The sequence below is a fragment of the Artemia sp. Qi Xiang Cuo genome, chromosome 14 (genome assembly GCF_049724085.1).
Source record: "Artemia sp. Qi Xiang Cuo chromosome 14, ASM4972408v1, whole genome shotgun sequence".
NCBI classification, from domain to species: Eukaryota; Metazoa; Arthropoda; class Branchiopoda; order Anostraca; family Artemiidae; genus Artemia; species Artemia sp. Qi Xiang Cuo.
Window position 1 is genome coordinate 58,943,731 of NC_142807.1, and position 19,400 is coordinate 58,963,130.

General features: G+C 35.7%; 1 protein-coding gene across 2 annotated transcripts in view; it reads left to right on the forward strand.

Moving 5' to 3' along the window:
* LOC148944700 (phosphoenolpyruvate carboxykinase, cytosolic [GTP]-like) overlaps positions 1-19,400 on the forward strand; it is a 112,706-nt gene that overhangs the window by 64,619 nt on the left and 28,687 nt on the right. For both annotated transcript variants that reach the window (XM_089100683.1, XM_089100682.1), the window contains exons 4-8: positions 98-282; positions 3,233-3,385; positions 5,448-5,686; positions 10,639-10,852; positions 13,886-14,040. In XM_089100683.1, the coding sequence (XP_088956809.1) occupies positions 98-282; positions 3,233-3,385; positions 5,448-5,686; positions 10,639-10,852; positions 13,886-14,040 (946 nt within the window). The remainder of the gene's footprint in view (positions 1-97; positions 283-3,232; positions 3,386-5,447; positions 5,687-10,638; positions 10,853-13,885; positions 14,041-19,400) is intronic.

The following is a 19,400-nucleotide window of genomic DNA, read 5'->3' on the forward strand; positions in this document are numbered from 1 at the left end:
GGCTTCTGCAGCAGAAACTTTGAATGGATAAAAAAAAAATTAAAAGAAAAATAGAAGATCTGTATAAACTAAGCACTATAATGGCTCTTTATTGTAGCTGGTTAGCAAGAACAGATCCAGCAGATGTGGCTAGAGTGGAATCAAGGACCTTCGTTGTAACGAAACGAAAGCAAGAGGCTATACCCACCCCAAAATCTGGAATTCAGGGAACCTTGGGAAATTGGATGTCTATGGAACAATGGAAAGCTGCTATTCAAGAAAGATTTCCTGGATGTATGACTGGTATGAGCACAATAATCCATCCGTCATTTTATTTTCTTTCCTTTTCTATTTGTAGTACTCTTTAAAAAAAAATATATATATATATATATATATATATATATATATATATATATATATATATATATATATATATATTTATATTCCTCTTTTATCCTAGTACACGCGTGCCTCATAGTAGATGTGGGTGCTATTATTGTTTACCGGTTTCCTGTTGAAGGGGTTGCAGAGATAACAGATGGTAAATTTTTTAGGCCGAATCCCAGCTGAAAAAAATTTGTTCTCACTTGTCGTCAATTTTTTTTATTGAAGTTTATGTTTAGCTTTTGTAATAAGGACTTTACCGTCCTTGAAAAATAAAATAAACTTAAAAGGATGCTACTTTATAGGATTTTGTCCTAATTATGGAGTTTTATTTCAGTACATCGCGCTGTTCTGTCAGAAAGCATACTGAGTCCAAAACTCTGAAAAACTGAGCATAAGTGAACCCAGTAAGAGAATAAAAATTATCATAAATATGACAGTGCAATTTGATTCATGAAAAAGAGCCAAAAAATTATCAAAATTATTTCTAACCAGGAAACTTGAAAAAAAGAAGAAAATAGACGTCAAGCAATAAAAAAGTAGAAAAAAAAATGTAATTTGTGAGTTCAGTTTATGTTCTGTTCTTGTTTTTCTGTTCTTGTTTTTCTGTTACGTAAAATATAGCGTTCTTTTTCTTTTTGCAAAAAAATTTGGAATTTAAATATGAAATATCCGCAATGTACTTGCATGGTAGTTGCACTGTCTTTATTAAAAGCTATTAACCCCTACATGTCAACGTGTACATGGTAGTGAGAGATAAGTAAAGAGTGACATCAGAAAAACCTAAAAATGCAAGTTTACGAGCAATATAAAGTTTCTTTTTTTACTGATTATAAATGTATAAAATGTATTACGTTTTAAAGCTTTTATCTTAAGAATATGTAAATTTTACAAAAAGGAGGTAGCATGCGCCCCGAAAAGGGGCGGGATCTTGGTTAAAACCATTTCAACAAATTTTGTATCACTGACAAGCTCAGGATAGGGGATGAATTCCATATAAAAAAAAATAATATAAAAAAAACAATATTTTCTTTGAGAAAAATGATTATTATTATTACTATCATTATTGTTATTTATTTCTAACCCACACTATACAGAGGTACAATACGTGGAGTATCATGAAGAAAAACACATAAAAATGCAACGCAAATCAATATAGAAATCAAAGAATACCAGTTACAGAGTAACACATAAAATTTAAAAGAAACTAAAACAGAAGAGAAATAACATAAAAGGAGGGGAAAAGAAGAAGAAAAAAAAACTCTCCAACTTGCAGAATCTAATAAGGAAGTAACATACAGAAATATGGACACAAGCTGTCATTATTATTATCATTATTTGATTTTTACTCACTTTTTACAATACTAAAAAATGTGGACCAAAGAGAGAAAATAAATGACCAAAATAATGACCAAAGAGAGAAAAATAAATAAACAAATAAAAGAAAAATAACTTACGACTGAAAAAACCTGGTAAAGTGATGGTGCGGAGAAAAACGGATACAAGCGGTATTTGAAAGTTTTCTGTGTAGTGCTTCCAGTTTTACAATATTATCAGGAACAAGAAATTTATTAATAATTACCCGGGTTTTAGTCCAAGGTGGAATAAACAACAAAAATTTACAAAATTTAAAATAATTAATCCGGATTCTTTTTAACTCATTTTTCTTAAGAAGGGGAACAATTCCAGAAGCAAAAAGAATTGAATGGTCACAAAGAGTTGAGTAGAGCTTGGCCAACACGAGTTTATTATATTTACCTCTATTGGCAACAATCTTAGCATATGCTAGTTGAATTTTCATAGTGGATGCATGTTCTTTTATTTGTTTCTCCAAACAGATCTTATTTAAGGGGTGATTGAGTCGAGGCAGTATTAGGAGATTGAGGAGTCGAGGCAGTTACTGTAGGAGATTTGGAAGAGGGTTCACTAAAATATAAATCTCTAACTATATTCCCCTTTTTAAGTTGCAAAATAGACAGGTCTTACAACAAATCAAGAAGTTTGTATGCATAATTATTTCTACAAATAATATGTCAGTCATTACAATGCAGGGATGGCAGTATAAATTATCTGATAACCTGGTATTCTTTGCTCTTAATCACCGTTTCTCATTCTTTTTAGTTACGACCCCTCCCCCCCCCCCCTCGCACTAAGTAAATTAAAGTCAGACGACTTACGACCCCCTATAATAAATGTCAGTTTGAGCATAAATAAGTTTTTCATCAGTAAAGATTAATTGTCTCATTAGCTATTGATTGATTCTTTCTCATTTACATATCAAAGTTTATATTTTTGTATTATTGTGTATTTGTATGACAAAGGAGAAAAAATATATTGTGTGAAAAATAAGAAAAATGAATAATAAAATAGCATAAAAAAACGACGGTAATGTCAGCGTCAGCCATTGGAACGAAAAGAAGTGAAAATAAACAGATATTTCGACAAGGACCTCCGCCAAGCCGTCTTCTGTGCTAAAAAAAAAACAAAAAACTAACCTGTTCCCTATTCGGGTTTACTTCAGAAGATTAGTTCCTTGGTCCTTGGCTAAATAAACAATAAAGGGAGCCAGAAAAAGAATTCTTCTAGGAATCCTATCATCTGTTATACGTCGAAGTTTCCTCTATATTGCTTGCTTTGTTTATTCAGACATTTTTGTTATGGTGAAGAAATATAGGATTCCTATTGTCTTAACTTGAAGGGGGTCTAGAGGAGCTCAGCATCGCTCCCCGAGCCACGAAGGGGGCCTGATAGGTACGGCAATAATAATATCCACGTTTGTATCGATAGAAATTACCATGAACTATTAGACATTAAAAAAAATTAAAAAAAATGTGAGATTCTTTTTATTCATTTGTTTTTCTTTTTTCAGGAAGGACAATGTATGTGATACCTTATAGCATGGGACCAGTTGGATCGCCTTTATCGAAAATTGGTATTGAATTGACTGACTCGCCTTATGTGGCAGCTTCAATGCGAGTTATGACTCGAATGGGGTCAGATGTACTTGACGTTCTAGGAAATGGTAATTGAGGCCTCTCACATAATATTCTAGTCTTTTACGATTTCCTGGGGGAGGGGGGTTGGTTGGAAGAAGTTTTACAAACTGGTTTCTCAATTTTGTATCTCTTCTAAGCAGTTTATTATAAATGAGTTAAACCGCTCATTAATTGAAAATATAAAAATATTTAATTAAAATTTTATTTGTAACTTTAATTTAGTTTATTTTGAATAAAAAGTTTAATTTTATTGTTAATTAAAAAAATGATAAATTAATTAAAAATTTCTGCCTTTAGATGATGATTTTTGATGAGATTGCACTTTATTTATTAAGTGGGTATTGCCAGCTACATTTTAGCTAAATTTGTATATTAGGTTGAAGATTGAAGTAATAGTAAAGAGGATCGGTCAAAAAAACCTTTGGTTTTTCAAAGACAGTGACTTAAAAGCAAAGAAAGATATAGAAAGAATATTTTACTTGTGGACAACAAATCCTATGCCATTTTTCCTTTTTTTTTGTCTTTCTAGTAAATATGCTTTTCCATTATTGAAATATTGGAAGTTTTCACTAATTCTTCACGTCATTTCCTATGTAATGGCAGCCTGGGTGACTATATTCTCAACTGCTTGCAGGGTGCTATTTGTATATTTACTCCTTTGAATGTCCTTCAAGAAAGACAAAAGAAAAAACACAAAAAAGGGCCAACTGAATGACCTTTAGAGCCTTGCGATCTCTCCTCGTAAAGAGAGAAGACATCCAGGAAGTATCTTCCAAAGAATTATGGGGGATGCCACAAAGTGTGAATTGCACTTTGTCTTGTAAAAAACAGACTTCTTCCTCTTTATCGTCTCCAACCAACTGTTTAACTTGGACTGGATGACAGTCATGATCATGTGACAGCGGTGATTCGACGCAGCTGTTACCGTCAGCCTTTCTGCTTAGAAAAGAAATATGGATCCACGTACCAACTTCAGCAACGGGGCACCCAACTATTACACGGGGTTGACGAACCAAAATTGTTACACGAGGGTTGGAAAGTGGTTGTCCGTGAAGCTCTTCGGGGCAGTGGCAATTTTGTCAATTTACAGTACCCGACAAGTCGAATTGGGTCTCATGTAAATAATTCAGAACAGTACCAGAATGAATATCCTTAAGAATGTCCTCTCACATCTGTGCGAGCATCAAAATCTCTCTCATGGTCCTTGTTTTATAAGATCCCTTTGCAAGGTAATTAGATTCTTTGCAAAGTTTTATAAGATCCCTTCGTAAGGTAATTAGATCTTTTGCGAAGTTTTATAAGATCCCTTTGCAAGGTAATTTGTACACTCCTATTATGCAATTATTTGGGTTACTGCCTATATAAGTCCTGAGTGTTTTGGAGATTTCCTGATGGAGAGTCTCGTTCTCACTACATTTTCAATCTTCATCAAAGTTTATATTTTTGTATTATTGTGTATTTGTATGACAAAGGATAAAAAATATTTTGTTTTACAAAGAAGAAAAATGAAAAAAAAAATCGACAAAAAAAACGACGGTAATGTCAGCGTCAGCCATTGGAACGAAAAGAAGTGAAAATAAGCAGATATTTCGACAAGGGCCTCTAGTGCTAAAAAAAAAAAAGAAAAACTAACCTGTTCCCTATTCGGGTTTACTTCAGAAGGTTAGTTCCTTGGTCCTTGGCTAAATAAACAATAAGGGGAGCCATTTTCAATCTTCGCGCCACGTATCAAAACCGCTTTTGATCTTCGAAAGTGAATGCTTTTTATACCATATGCATGGAATTATTGTTTGAGTGGATGGGGGGGGGGTAAATTTTGGGTTGTTTGTGACGATTTGGTTGGGTACTGTTGTGACGAGAAAGAATTTCTAAAATAATAATGTCCAATTTACTAAAAAATGTTACGAGTTCATCTTCAATTACCATCAATAAGTTTAGGTCCATGGCGCTGGTGTTAACTTCATTTTTTAAACCCTTTAGTTTAAAAACTATATACACGTAATTTGATAGTAATAATGTATAATTCTATGACTGATATAAATACATAATATATAAATAATATTATATGACTTAAGGATGTATTTTCAGGTGAATTTACGAAATGTCTTCATTCTGTCGGCTCTCCACTACCTCTGTCCCGTCCTTTAGTAAATAATTGGCCATGCAATCCAGACAAGACAATTGTTACCCAGTGTCCAGAAACTAATGAAATTGTCAGTTTTGGGAGTGGCTATGGAGGAAACTCTCTACTTGGAAAAAAGGCTTTCGCTCTTAGGATTGGTTCAACTATTGCTAGGAAAGAAGGTTGGCTTGCCGAACACATGCTTGTAAGTTTGTGGCTTTTTCTATTTTTATACTCCTATAAATGCATCTACTCTTCAACAAATGGGGGGGGGGGAGAGACTCCCCCACAACTAACTCTGGGGGAGGAGGGACTTGTCATGGTGAATTAAAAAATACTTTTAAATTTATGTAGCGCTTAGTTTCAAGATAGTTGAAGTAGTTGAAACAATGGATTAATTCTGTAACAAATGAGATAAGATGTTTATTTGAAAAATTTCTATCATAAGTCCAAAAATAGGGACGAAGACCACACTGCCTTTCGAGAACAAACAACAAAAGCACGAAGAACAAAAGGGAAATCATTTTGCAAGACAGTGAAGACGCAGAAGAAACGCATACAAGTGAAGAAACGCACACAACAGCATAAAGATGATATTGTCAAAGCTCTTAATTTTAATATTTCTACTGTTTCATTTGATTCTGCTTTAGGCAGCCATGTATTTGAAAATCCTAGCCACAACATGCTTTTTGATGAATCTGCCCTTATTAAAAACATAAAACAGGTAGTCCGAGAAGCAATTGAAATCAGACTCAAGATTAATAATCATATCTCCTTAAATAGGGACTTGGGGGAACATACACTAAATGCCCTATATACAAATTAATTAAAAATGATCTTACAAAATATAAAAAAAAAACAATAGACATTAACACAGAACAGGTCACAAAAAGCCCCTTGAGGCTAGCTGCCAAAAAGGCGGGATTAACAATAAGAGCGTGTTTTTGTATTATTTGCCTTTCATCTCATTAAATCCCCTTGTTTTACCTCACTTGTTTAATCAGTCCTGGTTGAACTTTGCTCAAGTAATGATGCTGGGATTGCTTTGATTTTTTTTTTTTTTTTTTTTTTTTTTTTTTTTTTTGTCGCATGTTGTTGTGAGTCTTTTTTCTTTTATATATTTTTGTCTTTCTGAGGACGGCCCATGGACATAGGGCCAAAATATTCAATCAAATTATCTCCACTGTCTTACTAAAAGATTTCCCTAATGTTCTTCGTGCTTTTGTTGTTTGTTATCATAAGCCCGGATGGTCCCAATACGAATTTCGGGGTAAAAAAACAATAAACGGGGAAGAAAAACATGGAACGAAATAGGCACCAAAAATGTAACACTAGATAAAAATGCTTAAAAAAATTTACGAATTTTGTATTTAGACGCGCGTCATTAAAAACAGAAGAAAAAGGAAAATAGAGGAATATACGTATGCAAAACAAAGGTAGCAGCCGTACAAGTAATAAAAAAGAGATACTATTTTAAACATAAAAGAGAGATACAGTAGCTTTCATTTCTGGAGGTAAGGCACCGACAAGATAGGAACGGAATCAAAAATAACCCGGGTTTGGAGAAATGTTATCCGAGGGAGGATTTATTATTGCTTTTTTTTTGAAAAACGGAGGCAATACGTAACTCTCCTGCATTCAAGCGTTACCAGCCTCTCCATGGAAGAAGGGACTCTGAATATTAGGGACTTTTGACATTATCACTGATCAAGTTACAAAAACTACGAAAATAATTTAAATCTCCATAAGCTTCTTTCCATAACGAAAGGCACAGTGGAATATTTAACTGCAATTTGAGTCAAATACGATGTTCATTTTCAAAAAATGTATCAGTTATGCCCTTTGGCTTTGCGCACAACCGTGTATACCTTTAAACGTCCATATACACTCTTTTCTTCTTTTTTTTTTTTTTTTGTATATCTTGCTTAGTATACAGTTGTCTAAAATGAACAAAATATGAAATCCACGGCGATAGACACCGACAGATATGACCTTTGGGGAGAGGTTAAAAATTGGTTCTTATATCGAAAATTGGAAAACAGTGTAATTTTTGTCACTGTTGTCAACTTTTTTAGGGAGGGGGCAATGAAAATCTCCTTGATTTAAAGGTCCTAAAAGGACTAGATGACATCTAACAAGACTGTAAAGATATACCAAGTTTACTGGGTCCACGCAAAAATAAAATAAATGCTTACGAATGTGTTTGATAAATGGGAGGATTGAAAAATAAGATAAAGCCAAAATAAAGCTTTAAAAAAGCAGTAATAAGACTGCTAAAAGACAAATACGCATAGGAAAAAATGTAAAAAAACAAAAACAAACTTAAAATCCAAGTTAAAAAAAGCTACGATTTGGGAGGTTTACTTACTACCTACTATAGAAGTATAACTTGATCCAATTCTAGAACACACTAAAAACGGATCCAATTCATATAAAAATATATTTCCTGACTAAATAATTTCTCAGCAATTTCAAGTTTTCCCGTTTTATACATGGATACCTATCAAAAATACTTTGTCTTTTCCGGAAATAAAACTGCCTGTCTTTCGCACGTGTATGCTCCTTAAACGCTGCGAGAAAACGATACGTTTATTTAGCGTTGATTATCGTCTGTCTTGCGTTTCTCCTAGAGGCTAAGACGTTTTTCTTGTTTAACGAAAATTACTGAAACACCTGGTAACTTGCAAAATTACGTCTAGTCCGGGGATTCATTAATGATGCGATACAAATAGTACGAGTAACTTATAAGAGTGGAAACTGGCGCTAGTCTCAAAAACATCATCAGCACCATCTAGCATTTTATGTTTCTTGGCACATTTTCAAACTTCATGATTGCGCTGGGTGACGCAAGGACCTTAGTAGTCAAGAAGTGTTGTTAGTTCGATATAATACAACACAAAACTGATCTCAGGCTGGTAATACGCGACCCAGAGTTTTAACCCGGCTATAGCAACAAACTGATCATACTGATCAAATTGATCATGTGCCGACACAAGGACCTTAGTAGTCAAGAAGTGTTGTTAGTTCGATATAATACAACACAAAACTGATCTCAGGTTGGTAATACGCGACCCAGAGTTTTAACCCGGCTATAGCAACAAACTGATCATGCTGATCAAACTGATCATGTGCCGACACAAGGACCTTAGTAGTCAAGAAGTGTTGTTAGTTCGATATAATACAACACAAAACTGATCTCAGGTTGGTAATACGCGACCCAGAGTTTTAACCCGGCTATAGCAACAAACTGATCATACTGATCAAACTGATCATGTGCCGAAACAAGGACCTTAGTAGTCAAGTAGCGTCGTTAATCCGGTGCATAGATTGGAATTTGAGATCAGACACTTATTACAACACTTTTGCAATAACACCAACTTTTCTTTAGTAGTATTCTAAAAAATGCCTAGAAATACCAGACACTAGATAGTGTTGGTGATTTTTTCTACATTGGTTCCAGTTTTCATTATTATAAGTTGCCTATATTCTTCGGATGCTATACTTCAGCAAATAATAGTCTTAACTGTTTATTCTGTATTTTAATAACTAATTTTATAAAATAGGTCTTTATTGAAAAACAGAGCGTCAATATGAAGTCTGTATTTGTTGTAGGTTATTCTGAAGGTTCTATTTAACATTGTATGATGAACTAACATTTATAGTACACCCCTTCAACTCACCTAGCTGTATTGATAGGTTTAATTTGTTCTCCCATATTATATTTAGTTCTCAAGAAAATAAGTAGCCTTCTTAGGTTTCTCAAAATGAATTCTATTATCTAGTCTCATTCACAGAAAAAAGTTTGATTCTTGAGCTTTTGATATAATAATGGTTTCTCTGTTTTTTTTAGAAAAAAATTACAATCATTCCTGAAAAATCTTGCGACCGTCTCGGGGCTACAAGGTTGTCACAAGATTTTTCACAAATAACCTGGTCGGAGCAGGCAGTCTGCTTTGTCGGAGGCTTCAAAAACTCCGACACGTGAATTCTGATTTTTCCCTGGATGTAGCTTGTATTAGAGTATGGAACTGGATGTATGAGCTCATTTGGCTCTTTCGAGAATAATTTTAAGAAATAGTTAGTTCAAGGTTAAGAAGTTAAAGCTTAGCTTAAGCTAAAGGATGTTTAGATTTTTTTCTTTTAACGTTAATTTAATTTTTGTTAGTTTAAATAAATGAGGGGGGTTTACGACGGGGAGAAAGTGAGGAAGCGTATTTTCAAGGTTAAATGAATTTAAGAAGTGAGGTTTGGTCGCGTTAAAGAGTGACCTGGGACCCGTACTTCACGCTAGTGAAGAATCTTACGTCTATGGGTCTCAGCATTTTTGGGTATCAACACTATTGGTCTAACACCAGTATCAAAATTTTGCTTGTCTATAAAGTTCCAAAATTCATCGATTGGAAAGACTGCACTCCAGTGCTGTGCTGGTTATTGAGAAATATGACACCGGTATGACACCGGTTTTTCTTGCCCTTTTTTGGTGGTGCATAATTTTTTTTTCACTTGTTGTGGGATATTTCTTTATTAGCTTACTCTCATAAGCATATCTGTTTTTGGTGGTACTACCCAAAAAGGGCTTTTTTATACATATTTGAAAATGAATTATTCACAGCGACACCGTTAAAAAAATTAGTACTCACAAAGTTAAAAAGTATATTGGCCGAAAAGATACGAACAAATCGTCCATGCTAAAAAGGTATTGAACAGAGAAAAGACCAGAAAGGTTTGCCTGTTCTTGCATGCTCTCCCTCCATAAATGAACCCCTTACGAGTGGCCCTAATGACCACCATACGATATTTAACGAGGGTGGAAATTCTAGTAAGCTCCTTTAAATGTTTAGTGTTGTTTTTTAGGTGGGAGGGGGGGGGGGGTTAAATAATCAAAATTTCTTAGACTCATTAAGAAAAAAGTATTCAGGTGGATGATACTTTCTGGAATGATTATTGGAATCAGATCGATCTGAGTTCATTTTCAAAAAGATTTCAGGCTTCAAATTTTGGAAGTCCCCGAAAGTTTTAATAATATAGCTGCACTATTTTTCTTAGAAATATTTAAGAAGGTTTATTCAGAAAGTTATGTTTTTATTAATAGTTATTATTTAATTTCGTAATTTGATTTCAATTTTTATTTTCTTAATAATAAAATTTTGGTTTCAGATTGTGGGCATAACAAACCCACAAGGTGTTAAAAGATACATAGCTGCTGCCTTTCCCAGTGCTTGTGGTAAAACCAACTTGGCTATGTTGACGTCCACTCTACCAGGATACAAAGTGGAATGTGTTGGAGATGATATTGCATGGATGCGCTTTGATAAAAATGGAGTTTTGAGGGCTATCAATCCAGAAAATGGATTTTTCGGGGTCGCACCAGGTATTGATAGAATATTTTTTTATTTCTTTTCTGTGTAAGGGGAAAATTTTGGTAAATTTTCAAATCATTATTGTAGAATTGAAAATAACTTATAGTTCAATTTTTTTTTTTTTTTTTTTTTTTTTTTTTTTTTGTTTTTTTGTTTGGTTTTTATAACAACTAAGAACAAGAAGCAGGGAGGGCGTTTAAAAACAGAATAGAAATGAATAGCAAATATCTGTTCGGTTTTTACTGTTCGGTTTTCTTAAACACGATTTTTGCATTTGAAGCGAATTTAATGGAACTTCTCAGTTTTCAGGCAAGATTGTTTATTAATGAAGTATTTTATTATTAATATTAATTAATATTAATATTATTTTTTATTTCATTTATTTTTAATATTAATTATTAATATTAACAAATGGAGAATAAGATATCGTACTCTGGTTTTTCATCTTGCCACTCAAGAACAGTCTTTTTAGGAGTGTTTGACTGTACAGCCAAATAGCTGACAATCTCAAGGTTTGCACGCTTCAAATTACTGAATTTTAAACTTTGGATCGACCAAAAATATATCATCAAAATCAAGTTTTTGTAAAAGTACAGGGCTGTTTAGTTAGTTTTGCCCTTTTACCTAATTGAAAATTTGTCCCATTTTGATTTCTTACAAGCGGGGAAACAGAAACCTCTTCTGGGGAAACGGAAACAGATGCTTTAATTTATATTAATTATTATTAAATTTATTATAAATTAGGGAAATGATGCTCGTCCGGAGTTAGTTCCCATGCAAATTGGCGCATGAAGAACGACCTCCACGTGCCTCTGGATACCTGGCTAGCCACCAGAGAACCAAATGCATCTAGGGACGGTTGTGTTGGCAGCCCTCCTCCTGAAACTTCTATTGCTACGAGTGGAACCAGAATTTCAGCCTCGGATATATCATCTCAAACCCCGTATCGACCTCGGACCGCCAAAGGACGATCCCCTCTGAACATTGTTGACCAAGGTGACACCAATGTGGCCACCTGGAACGTCCTGACACTGAACCCCCCCGGTTCGAAGCTTCTTTTAGCAAAAGAAGTAAAAAAATATAAAGTCATAATAGTTGGAGTCACCGAATCACACCTCCCTGGACATGGTGAAGAGGACATAGATGAAGGACGCACATTGCTGTGGTCTGGCGGTAGCCAAAGAAGAGGAGGCGTTGGCCTAGTACTGAACAGTGCTGCACGTAGGGCCCTCCTGTCATTCAAACCAGTATCGCCTAGACTCTTGACCGCAAGACTGTCATAATAACTGTCATTACGTGCTATGCCCCCACAAACGACGCTGATGAAAAAGACAAAGACGATTTTTATAACCTGCTTAGTTCTGAACTATCTTCTGTACCTCCCCATGACTACCTCCTCCTCCAAGGAGACATGAATGCAAGTGTTTCAAACGATTCAGGCCTGTGGGATCTCGCTGTTGGACCTGTTACAGTGGATAGCCTATATGCGAAAACATTAGTGACCTCAAAACTACTCTGGAAACACTGGCCTCTGCCGCTGAGAAACTCGGTCTGAAAATAAATTGGTCGAAGACCAAGATAATGCCCGTTGAGAAAACGCCGTCCAACCCCCTGTCATCTGTGGAAATTTGTGGCCAAACTGTAGAGGTAGTCAAGCAGTTTACCTACCTTGGTTCAATTGTCTGCTCAAACGGAAGCCTAGATGCCGAAATATCAGCAAGAGCGGCAAAAGCAAACTCTGTCTTCGGTCGGCTTCTAAAAACAGTCTTCCATAAACCCCAGATCAGCCGTCTCACCAAAGCACAAATATATTCTGCTTCGGTTGCCAGCGTTATGCTCTATTCTGCCGAGACTTGGTCGCTGACTCAGACACAGACGCTGAAGGTTGATGCCATTCAGACGAAACACCTCCAAAAAATCGAACGCTCCCGATGGTCCGACAGGGTACGAAATTTGGAAATCCTCAGGTCCTTCAAACTCCCACCCCTGTCCGAGCAGCTTGAGTCTCGCTCGCTGCGTTGGTATGGTCATCTCCTCCGTCTGCCTGCCCAAACACCCGCCCGGCTCATCTTCGATTTCGACCCAGCTACAAACGGCTGGAGGTGTCCTAGGGGAAAACCACGCACCATATGGGTGGACGTCATCCATGATCGGCTCGCCTCCAGAAACATCAACCCGGCTGAAGCGACAACCTTCGCCCTGAACCGACCACTCTGGAGAAGACTGACGGCGCTGACGACTGGTTCCCTCTACGCTGGCGACGCTGCCGAGCAAGAGCTTTAAGTAAGTAAGTAAAGTAAATTATATTTCCCTTGCTTTTCAAGCCAAGGGACAGAAAATTTCCTATATAGGGGTTTCGGACAAGGCGGTTCTAATGGTGTACTTTTTGTTTTGATCTAACTCAATTTTTAGGAGTTATGGGTTATTATATTTCTTAAACTTGGACGTGGTCGTCTCTTGCAAGGTTGCTAGCTACCGCTGGAACCCGAATAGCATCGTGAATTACTAACTTAAACGGTTAAGGTGATGCGACCCGACAACCCTTATATAGTGACGAAATTGTCGTCATTGTAACTGACGTCATCATATAGTTTTTACTAACGCTCATTTATAGTTGTAACCTACGTTTATGACGTCATTTACCATCTTGTGTATGAATATGTAGTTTTTTGTCAAAAAATTTATTTCATTTAAATATTTTTTTTGTTTTGATAATTATAAAGGGCAGTATATATTGCGATATCCTTGAAAATAAGCCTTTAAACAGCTCTGTGATTTTCCAGTGCGCCACTAGCAGTGTAGGAAAAAAAACGAAAAAAAAAGACGAGATCAGTGCTACCTATGCAAAAAGTAATTTTCCTTGTAGTTCAACCCTGGGGGCTGCAATTTTCTAGACAGGCACTGGCGATTCCAATGGTGCAATTTTCATTTTGATCCGATTCGTTTTCAAAGTAATTGATTTTGGTTTACTATGGGCTAATGTTCGTCCTCTACTAGGTCGTAGCTACCGCTGCAAATAAGTTTACAAATTTACTTATTTTTAGGCACAAACATGGAAACCAATCCCAATGCAATGCAAACTTGCGAAAAGAATACAATATTCACCAACGTTGCCAAAACCTCAGATGGTGGTGTTTTTTGGGAAGGTATGGAAAAAGAGGTTTCACCCGATGTTTCAATTACCTCCTGGCTTGGGGAGGTAAGCTTAATTTTATTCATCTAATTTAAGAAAAGGGTTTTTACACTATCCAGCCGCAGCAAAGTAAAAGAAAAAGGGCAAAGCCATGTTAACGATCCTGACTGTTGGGTCACAGATAAGTTGTTAGGGTAACCTATGGCCTAATTCATGGGTTAAACGGGTATGTTTTGGTAAAAAGACGAACGTTTTATGATATGCAACTGGATTCGGATAGATGGCTCATGCATCTGCTTCGTCGATTTATGTCGGGTGCATATAAGTGATTCTGCGAAACCGAAAACCGGCCAAAGGCTTTTCAAGCATAATTTGTCAGTGTGTGCGAACATTTGTGAATTTGTAGATGCGCAAAACCGACGCACTAGTTTTACCTTATCATATAGGTTTTAGGTATAATAAAAAGAGCACATATAGAAACTTTTAGGTACGTATGAAATTCTAGACCGGATTTTGGGGTGATTCATTTTTATAACGATTGTAATGCATTGCATTTTTATGCAGCTTCTTAGCCCCCTTCTCCCAAAAATTTTGCAGAAGTACCTGTTTTCGAATTCACTTTCAAAACAATACGCACTAGAAAATCACAAACGATTAAGTCACATAAAAGCCCCCATATATACGACGTTGGTATTTTTTCCAAGACCACGCTGCCTTTCTATGACGAAACAAACGAACCCAGTTATAACGAGTAGAGTAGATTAGAGTAGAATATTTTTATTTATAACATATACATAAATAAATGTCACACAACAGCGCACATGCCTGGTGGCATACTTTAGCGCTGGAAATATTGCCAACGAAAATACACAGCCATTTTCTAACTAAATTTTATAACAACGAAAAAGAAAACCCTAATGACTAAAATGCTTAGCATGTCATAAGATATTTCTTCACCAGTCTTAGAAAATGTCGTTTGTTGCTGCATTCCCGAACTGATGCTGGAATTGAGTTCCAGATTTTTGGGCCAATGTGACGGATGCTGAATCCCGCTCTCGATGTCGGGTGAATTTCGCACGAAAAGTCTGAACAATACGTAGTAGGATAATTATGAAATTGAGAATTAGTTGGAAAAATGCCGGAGAAATTTACAGATAAATTACTATATTGATAATCGTGACAAATACTAGAGATAGAAATTAAATGAAGTAGGTCAAAAGAAAAAATTCCTGAAGTCCCATATAGGTGTTTAACTGAAGATCTGAAATCAACATTAAAAAGAATCCTCATTGGTTTATTGTGACGTATTTGGAGAGATTTGAATATAGACGAAAAGGTAGAAGCCCAAACCAAAATGCAATAGAGAAAATATGGGAGGACGAAAGAATAATAAATAGATTTTAGGATAGCTTTGGGAAAGAAATGACGAAGACGAGTTAGCATGCCAATATTTCTGGAAGTTTTTAATGACATTGTTTTTACATATTTATGAAACGACAAATCTTCATCTAAAATAATCCCAAGATATTTGAACTGATCTACCCGTTTTAATTAAAGACTATTCAAGAAAAGAGAGAATCAACCTGACACTACTGATCCAGTTCGCGAAAATAACGTATATTGGCATTTTTTTTTTCATTAAGAGCTAGTAAATTCCTTGAATACCAATCAGATACAGTTAGTAACCTACTTTCGAGGCTCTGGAAAAGAACTGATAGGTCTCGGTGAGAAGCAAAAATTACTACATCATCAGCAAACATTATAATTTTACAAAGGCAAAATTTCTGGCAAATCATTTATAAAAAGAAGAAATAAAATAGGCCCAAGGACAGAGCCCTGAGGCACTCCGTAATTAATCGGAAAAGTTTCGGAACGGAGATCACGAAATTTATCAACACAATCTAGTCGTCTCCCAGAAAGATGCAAGAAATTTAACAGCTTGTGTTGAAAACCCATGACTTGAGTTTAAAAAGAAGCAAAGAATGATTTACGGTGTCGAACGCCTTGGCGACATCAAGAAAAATCGCCAACGCGTGTTGACCATCATCTAGTGAATCATTAATATTTAGTAAAAGCTCATGAATTGCCAGCTCAGTTGACTTTCCTTTTATAAAACCATATTGAGACGTGTGTAAAATCTTACTATCAAGTAAATACTTTTGTAATCGACTATTTGCAAGTTTTTCCAAAATTTTGCTGAAAATCGAAAGTAGAGAAATGCCTCTATAATCTGAAGGGTCAGTTGAACTCCCAGCTTTAGGTAATGCTATAACATTTGCCTTTTTTTAAAGCTCAGGAAAAATCCCATGCATAAGTGATAGATTAAAAATATGTGCCAACAAAGGTGAAATGCTTGACGCTATTTGCTTTACGGTTTGAGCCGAAAATCCAAATTCGTCCTTAGAAAAACTCCGTTTGAGCTTCAAAATAACTTTTTCAGTCTTATCAGACATAATATCAGAAAAAGAAAACGAATTTTCTGCATGTTGCTCATTAACTGGAACAAAGGGGGAATTCAGTCGCATATTCATAGTCGATGCAAGTCTAGAACCAATATAACTGAAATAATCTCCAAAAGTATCTAAAATTTCATTGGGATCTGTAACATTTTCTCCATTTAAAACAAGGCAATTAACACTAGTACTTTTACGACTATGAGGACGTATCTTTTCATTGTTATGTCTTTCTCATATCCGATTTATACTCGAAAAATTTCTCTTTATAATATTTTCTCTTCTCATTTCTGATAATTTAATTTAGCTTGTTCGTATAAACTCTGAATTCTACAAACGACTCAGGTGTCTATAATTTTAAATAATTCAAAAATTTCCTATTTTTATGTTTTAACGATGTCAAAATACCTTCAGTAATCCATGGGTCAAATTTCTGAGGAATCTTTCCATGCGAAACTCGTGTTGAAGAAGCCCGATCCCGCAGTCGCATCATTTGATCAATAAAATCTGAAAACGCAGCATTTGCGTCATCTGAGCCACAAACCAAACTCCAATCATGGCCACTAATTAACTGACGTAGAACTTTACAGTCAATCCATGTATATCGCTTTTTTGAATTATCCATTGTTGAATCTCCATGCTCTTTATTACTATTATTTAAATTTAAAAGAACACTCACCGGAAAATGATCCGACATATCAGACAAAATTACTAGCGTTTTTTCAGCTTTAAATAAAACAAGAGAGAAAAATATAGTATCTATTAATGTCGCTGTATTAGCTTTAAATTATCTCAGTAGGGAAATACTTGGAAGAAAACTAGAGCACAACATCATACTTAAAAACTCATTATTTCCAACATCGAGATTGAAAAGATCAAAATTAAAATCATCCGAAATAATAACCGGTTTTTTCAACGCTTCCAGATTTTTCAACAGCGGTTCAAAAACTTCAAAAAATCTTTTTGGTTTACCCGACGGAGATCGATAAACAGACCCGAAAATAAATGGATTACAGCCCAAAGGTACAACTCCAACAAAAATAGTCTCACATTACCCTTCATCAAATACAGACAAATCACTGAGAATACTAAAAGAACAGTCATCACGAATATACAGCATCTGACCTCCTCTCGCATTCTGACACCTTGTACACGAAGTGCACTTCATCTCAGGCAGATCTAACATGGTAAGGGGTGTATTAGCAGACAAAAAGTTTCGCAAACTCCAACAATGTCTATAGGATTAGATGCAAGCAAGAGCTTCAGTTCATTGAATGCACTTTGTAACCCCTGAACATTTACATGTAAAGATCGGATCTGGATATCACAATCTTTTGTTTTATCCGATAGAAAGTCGCCTGAAAGACCACATTCAGGTAGATTATTTACATAAGGCATATCTTTATCACTTCCGGTATCTGAATTTAGAATAGCATCTAATTTCGAACGAGAATCAAGAAAACACTGAAAACGATCCATAAACCAAAAAAAAAAAGAAAAGAAAAATTCACCGCTTCTTAATTTAGACGACAGGTTCATATGACACATTGCGAATCTGAACTACGTCGGAAATCGTTTTACACGGAATGATTTGCGAACCGCACTTGACATAAACCACACCTCGTAAAGTCCATACATTTTTCAATTTAAACTTATTGCGCGCAAACTTGTAGATTTCTTGCCTTTCCCTGGTAGAGGCTCATTTACATAGATTCGGGAACCTTTCAAATTATTGCGATTGCGCAGGATCTCAACTGCAGATGCCTCAGTAAAAAATGTAAATTTAATTGGAGTTTTTATTTCCGAGGCACCTCCCAAACGCCTTGCACCCTTGACAACGGATTTATCAAGATTGAGTTCCATTTCACTGTTGAGACGAGCCAATACTTTCTCACCAAGGTGAGGCAAATCACGCGCGGGAGAGTATCCCAGATACAATGACCTTAGTCAGAAGAGAAGACTGATTTATATCATCCATCTTAGTTTCAAGCTTTTGGAGCTTTGCGCAATTTTGAGCAATTCTTGCCCGCAAAGCGCCAAGTGATTTCTCAATCAGTTCAAATTTACCCTGCAGATCAATCGCCTCATAGACAGCTTGCGTAACAGTATCAAGAAAATCTGACTTAATCTGTGTCGCCGAAGAACTCCCTAATCTATTGCACTGGTCTTCCACTCTCCTACGAATTTCATCCTGTATGCCGTCAAAAAGTTTTACAATTTCTGACTGCATCAAGTTAACCGACTAAGATAAATCTTCGGCTAAAACTTCCGAGTCCTCCGTACACAGCCTTATCGCTCGCTTTACATTTGTTCTTCCTTCTCTCAGCGCTTCTTCATATTTCTCCACGTTGGCCCGTATATTTTCTGACGTCACTATCTTAATTTCGTCAGTTCCGTAACAGCAAACTTCATAATTACTTCGGTCATCTTTGACAGGTATCACCCGCGTAATTTTGCTAGGCCACAGCTTGTAATATTTAAATTGAGCAAACGCCCGGTTTCCCACTTGCATAGCTTCGGCAAATGACAAAATGAAAAAGGCAAAATCTCTCTTGCTCAATACGTCGGAACACCTTGTGTGTATGAATGTCTAGCAGCGACTGATGACAGTGGGCGGGATCAAAAAAAGGTAGAGCTGAAAACAGCCAATGGAAAATTTACCAAGTATCCAAGTTAAAATATCCAAAAAAGTACGATATAACTCTCTTGTGTTAACTAGTCAATGACTGGACGAACCCTCTAAGCCAATGGACCGGAGACTTGCTTTGACCCGAAAGTTAATATTTTGTTCATTATAAATATATAAAATAGTTTGTTTTAATTTTAATACTTTAGTTTTTCTGCTGATGATGATGGCTGACTATGTCGTCGAAATATCTATAGCTTTTGTATATGTTTTTCACTGCCTATTAAAAGGACATATCCCTATTGGAACTCTTATTTGTTTCATAAAAAGCCCCCCCACAATAAGGA